At 44.4% G+C, this 17,175-nt stretch overlaps 1 protein-coding gene across 1 annotated transcript in view; it reads left to right on the top strand.

The window, feature by feature from the left end:
• SLC15A2 (solute carrier family 15 member 2) overlaps positions 1-17,175 on the top strand; it is a 384,163-nt gene that overhangs the window by 326,442 nt on the left and 40,546 nt on the right. The window contains exon 19 of the mRNA XM_069616692.1: positions 10,410-10,517. Within this exon, the coding sequence (XP_069472793.1) occupies positions 10,410-10,517 (108 nt within the window). The remainder of the gene's footprint in view (positions 1-10,409; positions 10,518-17,175) is intronic.

Genomic DNA, 17,175 nt, shown 5'->3' with positions numbered 1-17,175 from the left:
TTTTCGATTCTCATTTAGTGGGGACCTTTGTGGGGGATCTTTTAATTGGGCTGCGAAGGTAGGATTGGCCCGAAAGAATTATTATTTAGCTGATTTGTGTTTTCGCAGGTTTTAGCCGCTGTTTTGCGAGATTTAGGGGGTGGCGGGGGATCCTTTAACACTTCCAGGATCTCATCATCTGTCAAATCTGCAAGAACGTCATGTTTTCTATTCCCCTGTCTAGAGAATAAGTCCTTTAAGGAATTGCAGAATGTTGTTTTTAATAAAGATTAATTTGTTGAGTCAGGTTTGTCTTTTTTTGTTTTTAATTGTCCCTGGGGCTTGTTTTTTGTTTTTTCTGAAGGAATGTTTGATTGAGGCGCTCTTTGATTCCGTGCTGTGGGATTAGTCGCTCTTTTATTCTTTTGTAATGGTAGTTGTTTACTACCCAGGTTTTTTTTTCCCAACACACGTGCATTTCGAGTTTTCACCCAGTGATGTATTTTCTGTGGCACGAGCTGTGACAATAGCGTGTGTTTTGAGCAGCTTTTCAGGCTCCCCTTGGGGCATTCTTACGTCCGTGCACTTTTCCGATGCAGGGGGAGAATGAACGCCGTGCTGATCTATGGGCTGGAGACAGCTTTTCGGAAGCGCTGGCATTACATCGTTTTGGGCTGCGTGCACCTGCACATCGACCGCCACGGGCGTGAGGAGCCTGGCTGGAGCTTGTGCACATTGTAGTCCCAGCAAGACCTGGGGGAGTGACCTCAACCCAAGCTCCATTTTGCAAGGGCCTTCCGGCGGCCCAGGGAGTTCCTCCTGCTGGCTTGGCTCCAGCGACTCACCGCAGTGTCTTGCCTCGTTTGCTGTGGAGCACTCTGTCTGCTCAACCAAGGTAGGCGAGGCTTTGGTTGTTTCTAATCCTCCTTCTGTTCCTCCTGTGATTGGATTAGTATTTTGTGTTGTGCCTCAGGCCTCACGTTCGCCAGCTGAGCCTGCGGGAGCGGTTGTCCTCGCAGTCCGTCCTTTGACCGGCTGCACTGGGTCGCTTTCAGCACAGAGCTGATTTTGTGAGGCTGTGGCGGCCGTTATGTCGGTTTGCTCCCAGTCCCGGAGCTTCACTTTTTGCAATTGTAAGTTGCTCTTTGCATGTTTCTCCATCATTTTTGGCCGGGCTGGCTAATTTAATGCTGGGGGTGCTTCTGATTGTGCGTCCTCCCTTACATTTTTCCCGGCATTCGCTGGCAATTTAGCGGGCAGTGTTGCCCGTCCGATGCGCTAAGTGTATCTTGATGGGCTAGCACCATACGAAAGTTTGTTGGAGCTGCCAGGATGCGTGATATGGCAGTTTTCCTGGGGGGTGCTGGCTCGCAAATTAAGTGTGTTGTCCGTGAACTCCTTAGACGTCTTTTCTCAGCGTCTTCTGTCTCATTCATCGGTTTTGCGGGCGAGTATTGTAATGATGTTTGTTGGACGTCCGGGTCCATTATGCTAGCAGCCTTTCAGTCCTGACAAGGACTGCAAAGACTGCTCTACCTCTGCTCAAGCTCTGCGACCGCTTCGCGGTCTGAAGTACAACTTATGGGTCCTCCCACAAATCGGCAGCAACAGTAGACAGACTGAAGCACAGAGGCAGGGTGGACTGCAAAGACTGTTCTACCTCTGCTCAAGCTCCGCTACCGCTCCGCGGTCTCAGGTAGAATTTATGGGTCCTCCCACAAATCGGCAGCAACAGTAGACAGACTGCAGCACAGAGGCAGGGTGGACAGCAAAGACTGCTCTACCTCTGCTCAAGCTCCGCGACCGCTCCGCGGTCTCAGGTAGAATGTATGGGTCCTCCCACAAATCAGCAGCAAAAGTAGACAGTCCGGGTCCATTATGTTAGCAGCCTTTCAGTCCTGACAAGGACTGCAAAGACTGCTCTACCTCTGCTCAAGCTCTGCGACTGCTTCGCGGTCTCAAGTAGAACTTATGGGTCCTCCCACAAATCGGCAGCAACATTAGACAAACTGGAGCACAGAGGCAGTGTGGACTTCAAAGACTGCTCTACCTCTGCTCAAGCTCCGAACGGTTTTAATAATATAGCTGGTCACGGCACATGCACATCTCCAATGCGTTCTGTGTTAGTTATTAAACTCATGTCATTAAGTGAAGTTTAATTTCCTGCTCCAAAATCACCCCGCAGTTCAGATCCATAGAGAACCCTGTAGTCAATCGGCAGGCATAATTGTACCACTTCACAGTTGTTGCCAGGCAACCAATACAGTGCAACTGTGCTGTATATAAATGTTCTGGTGTCCAAGGATGTCCAGTAGACTGTGATATAGGGAAGTGTTCTTTGTTGGTGATGTAGGATCTTCAGGTGGCAGGTACAGGCAGGTAAGTTGGGGACAGAGATACCAGGCATCCGCACTTGAGGGAAGACAGCTCACTATCCCAACTGACAAACATGGAACACACAAGACAAACCACTCACATAATTGTTTATGTGTGTGTCACAGGTTTGGCCAAACCGGATTGATGTAGGCGTGAAAAGAGGAGGTAGTGAGCCCCATGATAGTGCATGTTATTGCTGCTAGAACTGGATGTTGCTCAGACCAATTCCACATATGTCTGAGCTCAAGTAAATATGTCTTGCTGTGTGTATGTGTTAAACATGCGCTTGTGAAATGCCTGTATGCTCTGTGGCTTGTATTAATGTTTGTGAATACATGTGTTTGTGAATATGCTCAGGTTAAATGCTAATATGTTTATGGAGCAGGTGTGCAAGAATTAATGAGGAATCGTTGACTACAGTGAATGCTAAAACAACGTGCATGTGTGCATAGTAGGGGAGCAGAAGTAAAGCTTGGACATATTTTGAGTCATAAACCTTTATTCAACATAAAAAGAAGTTTGGTAAAATGCCTTTCTATTTCTAAAGTTAAGAGGGGTAACCCTGCCTCAAAGAAAACTAATGAAAATGTCAGACGTCAAACAAATAGTCACGGTGATGTAAAAAAAAAAACAACAATTACAGACCCTAATACTCTTTACCTGAATCTAATGTAAAAGGATATTATCTCAACTGAGGAAATAGTGTCCGATGTTCTTTGGCAACGAAAAGTTCCAAATGTCGCTGATGGTCTTAAGAAATAAGCGAATGTTCTCTCTAGAAGAAACAATGTTGCAATATACAGGGAATGCCTCCTTTCCCTTGGAGTCTGCCGTCTTCCACTTAACTAAGAGGTCATCTCTTTATTATGTGGTTTTCTTGAACGTTCACAACAGCACAAACAAAAGTTCCACATGCCAGGCTAAGTTTTTCCTGTTCACGGGTTTTATTTATTCTCTCAGATTAAGTTCAAGTTAGCCTTTGACTCTCATAAGTGTGCAAGTCCTGGACTCGTCATGCAGTAGTGTGCCACCTTGGTGTACTCTCCTGTCAAATATGTAAACCTTCTCTTTTTATCTGCATAGCTCTCGGGGTCCCAGACCCTCTTATTCACTTGCTTTCATATGGGTGTGGGTCCCAGACTTGCAGTCTTGAATCATGACAAATTGGTTTACTCTCCTGTCAAGCATACGATTCTATCTCTGTTGTGCTTGGGCTCCCAGACCCTCTCATTCTCTTGCTTTCTTATGGGTGCGGGTCCCAGACTTGCAGTCTTGAATCATGACGAATTGGTTTACTCTCCTGCCAAGCATAAGATTCTATCTCTGTTGTGCTTGGGCTCCCAGACCCTCTCATTCTCTCGCTTTCATATGGGTGCAGGTCCACAGTTTTGAATCATGACAGCTTGGTTGAATCTCATGCCAAGCTTCTGGCTCTTTCTGTTCTTTCTTTTCGGCTCTTAGGGTCTCAGACCCTCTTATTCACTTATATTTGCTTGGGTGTGGGTCCCAGACTCACACAATAGTTTAACCAGACTTTGATCCACTGTCCTGCCAATCTTGTGTCTCTTTTCTATTAGCTTCTGTAATTCTCGGAGCCCTGGACCCACTTATTTTCTGACTGTTGCTTGGGTGCGGGTCCCAGACTCACACGTCGTTCTCAGGGCATCTTGGTTAACCACTTCCGTTTCTTCTGTTCACGTACCTTGTTCCTTGATGTGCGGGTTCCGAGCAGCAGATTGCTTCTGCAAGGCTCTGGTGGCGTTTTGTGACTTGTTGTCATTGTTTCTATGCGGACTCACTTTTCTTTTTATGATTGTAATGTTCCCAGGTGATCCTCTAGGGGAAGGATTGGGTTTGCCTTGTGCATTTGTTGTGGTTCATGGTGATATGCATCAGAAACCAGGAAGCTTTTAGGAGAGGGGCTTGTGAGGGTAAACCCTCAAACCCTTGGTGGTTATATCCATTAGTGATCCTCTAGGGGAAGGACTGTGTTTCCCTTGTGCGTTTGTTGTGATTCATGGTGATATGCATCAGAAACCAGGAAGCTTTTAGGAAGGGGGTTTGTGAGGGTAAACCCTCAAACGCTTGGTGGTTATATCCATTAGTGATCCTCTAGGGGAAGGACTGTGTTTCCCTTGTGCGTTTGTTGTGATTCATGGTGATATGCATCAGAAACCAGGAAGCTTTTAGGAAGGGGGTTTGTGAGGGTAAACCCTCAAACCCTTGGTGGTTATATCCATTAGTGATCCTCTAGGGGAAGGACTGTGTTTCCCTTGTGCATTTGTTGTGATTCATGGTGATATGCATCAGAAACCAGGAAGCTTTTAGGAGGGGGGGGGCTTGTGAGAGTAAACCCTCAAACACTTGGTGGTTATATCCATTAGTGAGAATGGCATTTGATAGTAATGGTGCTTGGAAACAATCGTGGTGTAAAACAGTGAATTACGAAACAATAATACAATAAAATGAATAGCATTTGATACACCACGTCCAGTCTGAAGTGGATGAAGAGGACACCATTTCACATATGATTTACCATTTCCTGTAATTAAATGTGTGAATTCATGAATAAGGAAGACATTCCTACAATTCTCCTCCCAATACCAGCAAAAGAAGTCAATTTTCTAGAACAAGTTATGCATGTAAAATATAAAACACAACGGGTTTAGAGGAAAACAAAGGCAATATTAGATTCTTTGATTCTTTATAAACCAAGGACTGCTTTATTAACACATTGACCTCATGTCACACCGTTTACAATATGCAGAAATGCAATAATAAAAAAGCACTCAGAGAGGTAAATGGTTAATTACATATACTGCGATAACGGGATCCATAAACAGCTTTCTCATTATCCCCTGGCACAGCTCCTATGCTAGAGCCCGAAATGTTGGATTTTAGGCGGCTCAGGCCGTTTTTGGTTACAGGTGAACACATCTAATTATATATTAGCGTCTGGTAAAAGGATCCTAAGGTTTATCTTTTCAAGAACTGTCCACTTTTAGTCACTAGAATCATGTTTTCTTGAAGAAAGTGTTACAATGGGAGTCATCATTATTTGGACATCCGGAGAACCCTATGTATTTGTTTGTGCCTAGGCAAACAATCATATATATATATATATATATATATATATATATATATATATATATATATATATATATATGTATATGTATTACATGGCCTCCTGAGGTAGTGGGCGCGTAGTTATGGTTAAGTTGCCTCAACTTATAGGAACAGCACTTTTTGGGTGTCTTATAACTGCACTTCCCGCTGGATGTATCCTTACAAAACTTTGCAAAAATATTATATGGCCCGGTCTGAATTATTTCGGCCAGTTTGTTGAGGTTTCGTCAAGGGGGAGACGTGATGTCCGCAGACATCGGACACGCCCACTGATTGGATGGTGAAAAGCTTGAAGTGTGTCAGATATTTGGAAACAGCCGCCATGTTGGATTAGCGGACATCCACCGGTGGTCCGTGGACATCGCAGTAAAAACATATAAAAAAACACAACATTGCACTTGTCAAACTTATCAAACAATCTCTAGGGAGGTGAGGAGTGATGCAGATGAGATATGGCCATAAGAAGACAAAAAACGGGAAATGTGAAAAGGCTTCGGCCATGCCGCATTCCCCAATAAGCAAATCAGAGTACATATTTGCATTTGCCGAGGGCCAGGCCCACTACCCACACACCAAATGTGTATCAATCGTTTTTCTACTTACATTCTTACACTTTTCAAAAATAAAACATGCTTTCAGGTCCTTGCTAATCCTTGTTGGGTATGTTTGTTGTAATTTAGTCCACCACTTCAGGCTGTAACCGGAAGCAGAATATTTTTTCCCATTCAAACCTAGTGCTTAGGCCATGCGTATGCCCCAATTACCATATTACAGTACACATTTCTTCTTGCTTACGGCCAGGCCCTTTGCCCAGACACCAATGTTATATCACTGTATTGTGTACTTACATTTTAAACTTTTGAAAAAAATAAAACACAGGACATATTTGCAAAACATGCTTTCAAGTTCTTGCTGACATTCCTTGTGCATATTGCTGCAATCCCACCCAGCACTTCAACCTGTATCCACAAGCCGATTGTTTTCCAATTCAAACCTATCCCAATTTTCGAAAACCTTTACCCTGGTGGCTATGCCCATATTAACTCCATTGCTGGTCACTCGTGGTCATGGCCAGTAGCCAGAATGTCCAGGGCATGGCCACAGACTATACCTCAGTCACCAAAGGTATTTCACTATTTTTTGTACCTACATTATGACACTTTTCAAAAAATAAATCACGGATACATTTGCAAAACCATGCTTTTGAAGAGGGAAAATGGGACAATCCTTTCCCCCGATTCCGGTCCAGACCATGGCCTATGGCGTCACGACCTAAGCACCCACCGCGGGATGAGTTCAGCCCTCTGACTGCTGCCCCGGACATCAAGATTCACCGTGGCCACGCCCCGCACCACCAGGCTAGCTGCGTGCCATCCAAAGCACGTGGTGGGACCTCAGGTGGAGCCGACCATATGGACCAACTCGATTAGACGTCACCCACCAATATCGCCATCGTTAGAGATGACATGATGACATAGCTAACGGACAAGAACACACATGCCACCAAGCCCCTGATCAGACACACACCAACCCACACGAAGAACATACTCAGTGCTATGAGGTCCTTGCCAATTCTCCTTACATGAGTTTGCTGCAAATCCGCCCATGTTTTATTTTTTCAACTGTCAAAATGTATGTAAATACAATAGTCATATAATTTAGGCACCCACTTGATAAAATCCATTCATACTTTGCACAAACATTCAGGGTTGGGTTTATAATCTTTCTGAAAACCTTTGTCCACATTCATCAAACAGCAACAAAGTTATAAGCCATCTAAAAATGTTGAGACCCCCCCCTAATTTTGCCCCCGCTTGACAAAATCCCCACAAACCTTGCAAAAACATTAATATCTAGGTCTACAATCTTTTTTCTAAACTTTGTGCAGATTTGTCAAATGGCAGCACGTATAAACGTATAAACGTATAAAGCCTTTAGAATATTTTGGGACCCCCCCTCTAATTTTGTTCCCTCTTGACAAAACAGCACCACACTATGCAGAAACATCAGTCAGGCCTAGAATGAAAGTCCAAAATTTCATGCAGTTTCATTGAGTGGTGCCAAAGTTATAAGGCATCCAAAAACAGATTTTCACCGACCCAGTAATGCAGGAATATTCATGGACGCCCCCCGAACATTTCAGATGTTCGCCAACATCTCAGGACTTCCCCGTACTGTTTGCGGACATTGGAGAACAAAAAAGGCTGATTTTTGGCTTTTTAAAGCCATATCACATCCCATCCTCATCACCCCTCACATCTCCAGAGATTGTTTTATTAGTTTGGCAAGTGCAATGTTGTGTTTTTTAATATGTTTTTACTGCGATGTTCGCGAACTACGGGCGCAGTCCGCGAATCCAACATGGTGGGCGTTTCCAAAAATATGATGCACCTCACGCTTTTCGCCATCCAATCAGCTGGTGCATCCGATGTCTGCGGACATCACATCAGCCATTGTGCCAATCGGGAGGTGGACCGATAAGGGAAGTACACGAAACAAACCCATATATCACAAATTTTGTTTTACCTGATTTTTGGTCTTTTTTTAAAAAAAAACACTGGGTTGGATTTACACCCAATTTACGCCGCTCCTGCCATCCAGCGCTTTGGGCTGTCAATGTGAGCACATTTTTTTCCATTGCGTCTATGGGGAAAAAACACCCATTTTGGGACCCCTCTATAACTTTGCCCCCCTTGATGAAACCTCACCAAACTCTGCAGGATCAATTTGATAGGGCCATATACATTTCTTGCATAGTTTTGTGAGTATTTGTTCAGGGGGGCAAAGTTATAAGTCACCCAAAAGGTGCTCTTCCGATGGGTTGAGCAACTTAACCATAACTACAGGGCCGCTACCGGAGGACATGTAATATAATATATATATCTATGTATAGATATATATGTATATATTTATACAATTTGTCAGCGATTTCTGAATTTGATTAATCTGCCAACAAATGTCTATTGAAGATGCTCTTCTCATCAAGTAGCAGAAAGATCAGTTGCCGCAAAACGCATGACCTTGTGCTCCCGTAAGATTCAATGCTGTGCCCTGTCTTGATGTTCATGCAGGCTACGCTGCAGCTTGAGCAACCTGATCCCATATGTTAGGGGGCCGCTTATAGGCAAACAGAGGCTTCCTAAGTGGTTTATTCCCATGGTTGCCATTTGCAGGGTAACCGCTTGTGTTACACTCACTGGCCATTTGAAACATTAGCCGTGAGGAAATATGTTGGGCGACTTTACATGCATTTTTAACGGGACACATGGAGGGGTGCTCTAAGAAGAAGCTGAACATCCTTCCATGAATAGATCCTTTTATTTATTTTATTTCAAGAAATACACAACACCCATGGAAGAGGTTTTGATGGGATCCCAGACAGATGTTTTTTAATCAGATGATGTTTTCAAGCTAATGAACCTGTTGGGCTCAAAAAGGAGTTCTGCAGATGATGAAGAGGGCATTGCAGACTACTAGGGACTGTTTACCCTATATGGGAATAGTTCATTTTTTCCCTTAGTGAAACTGACTATGGGGCAGGGATATGATGTTGAGTGTAGACAGCCTTTGGAATTCAGCTGACCACAGCTTCGGTTTGACAAGGTGCCCGATTATGCTCCATGAGGTTTCATATACATGAAACCAAAGCCTTTTAAGCAGTGGTCGAAGTGAGCGGGAGCTGTCGGGAGCGGTGCTCCTCTACTTTTTTAAATTACCTTTTACAGCTCCTATGCTTTTATTTAAAAAAAAAGAAACTGCTCTGGAATGGTTTTGTTTTAAAATAAATGTGTAGGAAGAAGTTGAAACTTGCACTTTCAGTGCACTGCACTGAAGGCTCCCTTAAACAGCAGGTGCAAGTGTTTGGGGGTGTGCATTGCGCATGGGAGGGGTCGTGGTGATGGGGTTTGCGGGGAGTGGGTGCAGGCCAGCAGGCAACATAGTTCCACTACTTCTTTTCGTACACTTCGACCACTGCTTTTAAGGAAAGTTAGCTAGATACATTCTTTCGTGAATAAGATCAGTACATTTGGCTAGCAGCAGGGATGGAAAGATTAGTAAATAACCACCTCAGTGAGAGCAAGGAAGCGTCATGTGTAGGAATGTAAATGACTGCGCCTCGGTAGTAGATGAGTCAGTTGACCGGATAAGGAAAGGCAAGCTGGTGTTCTCCCTACGATATGTCTGTGTTTTTAGGATCATCTAACTCTAAGGACCCGATTTTCGAGCATTTGCTGTCACATGTGATGAAATGCACTATTGTGCATTGAAATACACAGAACACAATGACCTTTCCCTGTGTCCGTTTGGAACAGGGCGATGCCCAGTGCTCTGCCATGTATTTGATTCAAGAGTGATAGCACTGGTTTGAACTACTGCTATCGCGTTTTCATTTCTTTCTTCAAACAGGGATAGAAATGCGTTTTTACATTTCACGCTGTGGAATGCGCACCCGACACTACCATATGCAAGGAGGACGTCCACGGCATGTGTTGCACCGTTGCCCGGCTGCACTGGAAACCGCCGTCCACCTTGGAGATGTACGCATTTCTGAAACGTATGCAGATGAAAAACACACCTCCTCTGTGATTTTTCCATTTACACTCGTTTTTAAGAACTTGCTGCTAACTATTTAGGGTGCAAAGAGTGACATGGGAAGCACTAAACGTTAGGCATTTTCATTAATTCAACGAAGAGGTTGATTATATCACTCTCTACAAAACAGGTGAGTAACGCTATAATTGCTATTTTAGCCCCGTTTTACATGTCAAGATTATCATTGATCCCCCACAAGTGCTCTTCCCGCCCAGTAATCCAGCCGCCAAGTCTGGCAACTCCTGAGTATCTGCCTGTCTTTCTGCGAAAGCCAGCGCACCCCCCCCCCCCCCACACACAGACCCCTGATCTCTTCTTATGTGTTTTCTTTGCAGATTTCTTAATGCTGGAATCAGAAGTGTATCCATTCAGCTGCATGGCAAGACTGTCGATGCACCAGCAAATTATGGAGTTTCTAATTACACCATGTTGGATAGGGGGAAGTAAGTATTTCACTTTGCTCCAAGTATTTGTGGTTCTGAGGTTGAATTGATCCTGCATGTTAAGGTTATGTATTTATGTTTCCGTATCATGTCTTACTTCTGCTACTGAGGAATGGGTTTGGAGAATTTGTATATAATGTGCACCGCAGAGGTTCGTCGAAGGTCTTCACCCCAATACATTGCAGCTAGGTTCATGCTATTTGGGTGGCATACATGCATGCATTTATTTGATTTCATTTAAAGCGCCTCATGGTTCTATTCATCCACCTCATTGTGCTTTGCGGATGGAATTTGAAAGCTCAGAAGGATCTAACGTTCATTACATGTGGTGATGTGATCGAGCGGCTGCCTGGTATTGCCAACAAGAAAATAAAGGTTGTATTTTACGAAGAAGAACAAGATGTACGACTCCTGGCGAGCTCCCCCAAACCTGACAGAGGTGTTTGGGGAAATAACTGAAGGGATTTAGGAGGGAGTCTGTGAAGGGGGACCTTCATGGATGGTAAGGGGTGAGATAAAAAAGGTGATAAAAAACAACCGACATTCAATAAGGAATAAAGAGGGTGGCTCTAACCTTGAAGAGCAATCGAGAAATCTAATGATGGGAATGAGTAAAGTTGATCCTCCATAGAAGGAAGTACAGGAAAGGTGGGAAAACCTTGATCTAGCGACCAACAAGAAAAGGTGGTGATATAATTCTTAGGCATCTAGCCGTCATTTTAGGAAGAAAGCAAGTTTGCAAACCTCTCCTGAATTTCTAGTAGACAACTTTTCTGTCTTAAATCCTGTAGAGTGTTCCAAAGCTCATATCTCTGAGCATGGAGGTTTCTCCCTCCATTAAAACAAAAGGTTGATCTCTGGAAGGTTTATAATTAATCTTAACCTCTGGCATTGCTCTGGGAATCCCTCCTGACTATTGTTCTTTGCCTTCCAAGCCATTACAAAAGTGGAAAACCCATATGCAAATCAGGCTTGGTCCCACCCCAAAAGGGGCAGTCCAGCATGTATTGCATATGGTCTTCCCCTTCGGTAATGGCTTGGCAGGTGAAGAACGATGGTCTGGAGGGTTGCCCAGAGCCATGCCAGAGGTTCAGATTAATTCAAAACCTTCCAGCCATCAACCTTTTGTTTTAATTTGTTTTGTTTTAAAACCTTAAGTGCCAAGGACGAGTATACTCGTCCTTTTTGCATAGACTTCAATAATAGCCTGGCACTTTAGCCAAATGAAATATTGCCAATTTCTTCCTGAAGCATTTTAGTGATATGTCATTTATCATCCATCCCTAATAATCTAATTCAGTGATCTCTCGTCAGCAGCCCTGGGAGAGTCTAATACATCACGTAGTCCTTCTCTATATTTTTGAAACAATGAAAAGCCCAAATATGAATGCAGGCATGATAGGTTTTGACTTAGATCTATATTAGATACCCTCCATTACCAGTTAAATAAGCATATTACTAATATTACTAATGCTTTAGGCTATCTGTACAGCCTGCCTGCTCGCGCTAGTTTCCTTACTGATGTCAAACAATGTTTCAGTGGAGTGAATTTGTTCTTTTCCTATTTGTTGGGGTATGTCCTTGTCAACTAATGGTCTGTGCTTATTAGCACTCTTTTATTATTATTATTATTATTATTATTATTATTATTATTATTATTGTATTTATTGAACCAATCCTAGATTTGAGAAGCAATGGAGCGCTTTACACAGGTATCCAATGCAGATACATAATGAAGCACTTTACAGAGGTATACAACAGTACAGATGCATAACAGAGCGGTTTTCAGAGGTAACAGAACAGATATATGGCGGGGTAGGATACAGAGGGGCATAGAGGAGGGTTACAGCTTTGCCGGGTGGCGGGGAGGAGACAGGTGGGCGTCATCTAGCAAGTCAGGTTGCAGGAGGGATGTTGTGATTGCCTAGGTGTTGAGGAGGAAAGATTCCTTGAAAAGATCGGTTGTGAGTTCTTTTCTGAATTGTAGGTGCGTGGGAGCGAGTCTGATTCTGACGGGGATGAGGTGCCATAGTCTTGGGGCGTAGGCAGAGAAAGCTTATTTTCTGGTCATTTTTGCAGCAGTGGATTTCAAGTCTGCACGTGTCCTGGCTCCTGGTGATGCGTTGTCTGCCAGAGATGCTGAGTTTCTCTGCGAGGTAGCTGGGTGACTTGAGGGCGACTGCCTTATAGATGATGCATCAAGACTTGAAGGTGATTTGTGCATACAGTGGGAGCCAGTGAAGATCGATGAGAGCTGGAGTGATGTAGTCATATGTGCGATGACCTGTGAAGAGGCGTGTGGCCGCATGTAGGACACTTCCCAGGGGCACAAAGAAGAACGATGGGAGATCTTTGAGGAGGGCATTGCCCCATCCAGGTGGGATAGAACCTGTGCTTGAACGGTGGATCTAAAGCTGTCTAGGGGGAGGTAGGTCTTGACTTTCCGCAGGAGGGAGAGCTGATACCAAGCTGTCTGAGTTTTCTTAGCTCAAAGTGTCTTGAAGGAGAGGTGTTTGTTGATGTGGAACCCAAGGGACTTGGTGCAGGAGGTGAGCTTAGTTTTGAAGCTCTCAGAGTTCATCGTTGATAGCCAGGTCTGTATGTTTGGGTGGTCGGTGTTGTTGGTGAGGAGAAGGAATTTAATTTTGTCATTTTTACATTTTTTATGATGAGCTCTTCAACCTGTTAATCTTGCATGAGTGGTAATAACGACACCACTGGGATGGTATTTCCAGATCCATACCCCATTTTAAATTGTCCGTGTTGAACCACCATCTAGCTGTTGATTGAGGGCTTCCAGCCTTGGAAACAAACAAACATATTCCATTGAGGATGGGGAGCACTGCTGCTGACATGACAGAGTAAGGGGGTGCATAGGTAATCCGGCCCCGGGATCTGTGGTAACACATGCCACCACCTCTCCTTGTGTTTGTAGCCACATCCTGGTGGAAGCACTTACCTTGCTCTGCAATTCTGCAAGGTGATTCTGTGGCGTCGCTGACCTTGCAGTTGATAACATTTATGTACATCTTCTTGGGGGTGTACCCCAATAAACTGTTGGTCCTAAGATTGGCTATTTGTGATGTCCTGCAGTTTATTAGGAGGGCCATGTTTCTAAAGGAAGTGGCATGCTCGATTGGAATGCCACCTGGCTTTTTGATGAGTGGTGCATGTACCAGTCGGCTATCAAGGAAGTAGGGGGATTTGGATCCCTTCTAAATTTAATATGATATGATATGATATGATAGGTTATTTATAACGCGCTTAATACCCAGAGGTTTCTAAGCGCGGACCTGGGAATCTAACCCGTGTTGCTCAGTGTCATCTTGCTTCCAAGGCGAGCACGTTGCCGCTGAGCTATCCTGCCGAGACTGTCCATCAGAAGGGCAAGGAACAATATGAATAATTGAGGAGCTGAGGAGACACCTAATGGGAGAAGCTGTCATTGCACAGACACACAAATGGGCCTCGGAAGTAAATTCACTTGTCCACATTTCTATTTACTTAGTGCACACTGCTCTGGGCATCTCCTGATTTCCCTCAGTGCCATAGTTGGTCCTTTGAGCCCTTTCGTGGCAGTTATCTCATAGCACAGCGTAGGTTTTCAGGTCATTTTTTAGAAGCTGGTCAGCAAGTTTTCCAAGAGTAAATGCCGTTTGTGGGCTACATCCTTGAATACCAAGGACATAGACACTTCTGATAGCCCAATCATTATTCTTCATCAGTGAAGACACGGGGATATTAAGGGTCATAGGAAGTCAAAGGAAGTATACCGAAGGTGACTACATTAACCTGACAGGTGGCCCAGTGCATGCGTTTCAATCAAAGAGTATCAGCGCAGGCAGGATCAGGGGTGTCATTCTCGTTATAGCAGAGTGGGTCCCCAGGGTGCAGGAGAAGGTTTTTGGGGGATGTGTGGAAGGCATTACAGTAATCTATTCTGCTCAGGTCAAGAGAATGGAAGTTATGAAATGCTCTCCTATGCACTGTTACCAAGGCTGTGTAAGGACCGAGGGGATGATCGGGGGAGGGGGTGGAGAGGGGGTTCTATGGGATTTGGAAAATATGTTTTCTCTGAGTAGATTCTGTTGATTTATTTTTTTACAGATTGATATTAACCGCAAATATATGCGGGGGAGACCCCTGCAGTCCGCCCTTAACACCCCTACATTATTGGCCTAAACCCACCCCCACATATATTTGCAGAAAAAACAATAAAAACATTTGACTAATTCTACTTCGATGGAATGTGCTGCGGCCAAACCTCCCGTTACCAGAGGAACAGAGGTGTAAGCAACTGAAGGGGCAAGTAGATATATTTTGTTTTAACCCTTTGAGTGCCTATATGCACACTACAAAGGGGTCACAGTTTTCCATAAGGCATGTATAAATACGTCCAAATGTGTCCCTCCCAGATACCCGCAAGGTCCACATACCACCAGGCAAAATGTTTTGCTTTTTTATCCCAGCATTCGGGGACCCCTATAGGAGGGGCCCCTCATGCCGTTAATGGATGTACTAGGAGACATTTTTCCTGAAGGTGGGGTGTGAGGCGTGTAGAGGTGTGTAGGTTTTGTGAAAAAGTGGTACTAAAAGTCACCATACATTATGTCACTACCGTAGGTTGCACACAAACTATAATGGATTGCCCCAAAGGCCGGTGGCGTGCCCAAGGAGTGGCCTGGGGTGTCACGTGCTATCCCTGGAGTCTGATTGACCACCCCAGGTGCCACCCCATTATCCTAAATGATGATCATTATGTGTATGTGCGCCAGTACTTCATGCCACCCCGACATATGTTAGTGCCCCACTTGGCCACCCCAATCAAAAGAGTGTGGACTCAGCGCTACCAAAGGTTTAGACTGGGTAAAGCCAGGCTGGCAAAAGGGTGGCGTCGATTCAGCTGAGCAGAAAGAATGCCATCAACTCTTTGGAGCACCTGGACATAGGGAATGAAAGTCAACCAAGAGAGTGGTGTGCCCATGATCCTTGCCCATTTTGAGGGTGGCATGGTAGGGTGGAGTAAGAGGACAGGTCCAGGGGATTGTTGGAAAGAAGATAGAGTCACAACGCTGCAAAAGCATGCAACAGTGTTGGAAATGATACTGCTTCATGGCTCAAGTCGAGAGTACACGCGGGTGGACGGAGTCCACCCACTATTTTCAGAGGGTGGACACAGTCCCCCCCACAGAAAAAATGAGAAACATTGAGTGTCTTCTTTGAATTTACGAATTAACACCAACCTAGGGGCTCGAAACACAGTCTTTAGGTTCTCTGGGCGGACACGTATCCACTGCATTACATAAACTGATGAAAAATAACAAACAACCGATATCTCCCATTTCGGTATTGCAAGTTCTAGGGAAAACATTTGTATTGGTTCTTGGAGTTTAAAACATGCACACCTTTAAACGTTTTCAAAAACACTATTAGAAGAAAATATCCTCTCTTGGTTTTCTGTGCGTGTTGATTTTATGAAAGGCAAATGGCATTCGTCCTGTGCAATTTGGGTGGTTATGCAAAGCAATTCAATGAATTGTGCATAATTCACCTTGATATGCTAATTTCTGGCAACGTCGCATCCAATTGTCTTTGTTAAGGAGTCCCCCCACTTCTTTTTTTAGGACTTGACCCCTGTACTGCTTCCTTCTGCACTGCCATTGCACTGCATTCACTAGCCCATTTAAAGGGTCTTTGGCATATGTGGGATGGAGAGGAACACATAGGCACACAACCCAATGCAAAAGGTTGGATTGCTGGAACCATACAGTCCAGGGGCTTTCCCACCAGAATTTTAATTTTCCCAAAAAGTACTGGGTTGATATTACAGCAAATGTTTCGACCCGTGCAACACAAAGAAGATACATGTTTCCCTGCAGAACTGGCTGCAAAAGTGTCCTTAGCATAGACATGTGCAAGCGATGCTTTACGGCACCAGCGTCTGAACATGCCTTGAACCATGGTGGATTTACAATGGGGAACCCCTGGCCCTCTTCTGTGTGGTAACCTATATTATTTACATATGTTCTCATAGGAACATGGTTGGGCTCGCTGGAAATGTGTAATATGGGGCACTTTGAAAATGATTTCCAGCGCCTCTTTTGGTTCTCAGTCCACCCAAGCCGTGAGCGCGCACTTTGTTTTCGCGCGCGCGGTAAATATGTCTGCACAAAGGAAAACGCAATCAGAATTCCTCTTGACTATGAGCGGCACTGCACAAATGTGTGGTATGTTGAGGCACCAGTTTCCTAAGTGTTTCCATTTTTAATATCAAAACCCCTGCTGTGTCACTTGTGTACAACTGGCTTCCTTTTTGTATCGCAACGGAAAGGAGGCAACATCCCTTGAATAAATTAAGTAAACCAAATGCCCAGTAATTCGATGTTAACAGAAATAATAATAAATAAAATAATAATAATAATTAGGCTTTTATATAGCGCTACGAACCCTCAGGTATCTGAGCGCTGCTTATTATTACCCACGGTGTGTGGTGCTCATTTATCGACCTCGGAAGGATGAAAGGCTGAGTTTGGCCCTGCCGGGATTCGAACCTGCGTTAACAGGCTCTGCACGGGTGTCAAAGCGAGCGCTCTACTCGCAGTGCCACTTGACCGGCTATAGATGAATAGATGAAGGTCCCTGAGGGAACCATTATCTT

Source organism: Ambystoma mexicanum, chromosome 9, assembly GCF_040938575.1.
Source record: "Ambystoma mexicanum isolate Mex_15411 chromosome 9, UKY_AmexF1_1, whole genome shotgun sequence".
NCBI lineage: Eukaryota > Metazoa > Chordata > Amphibia > Caudata > Ambystomatidae > Ambystoma > Ambystoma mexicanum.
The sequence above is the reverse complement of the archived record's forward strand: the minus strand, read 5'-3'. Positions and strand labels throughout refer to the sequence as shown.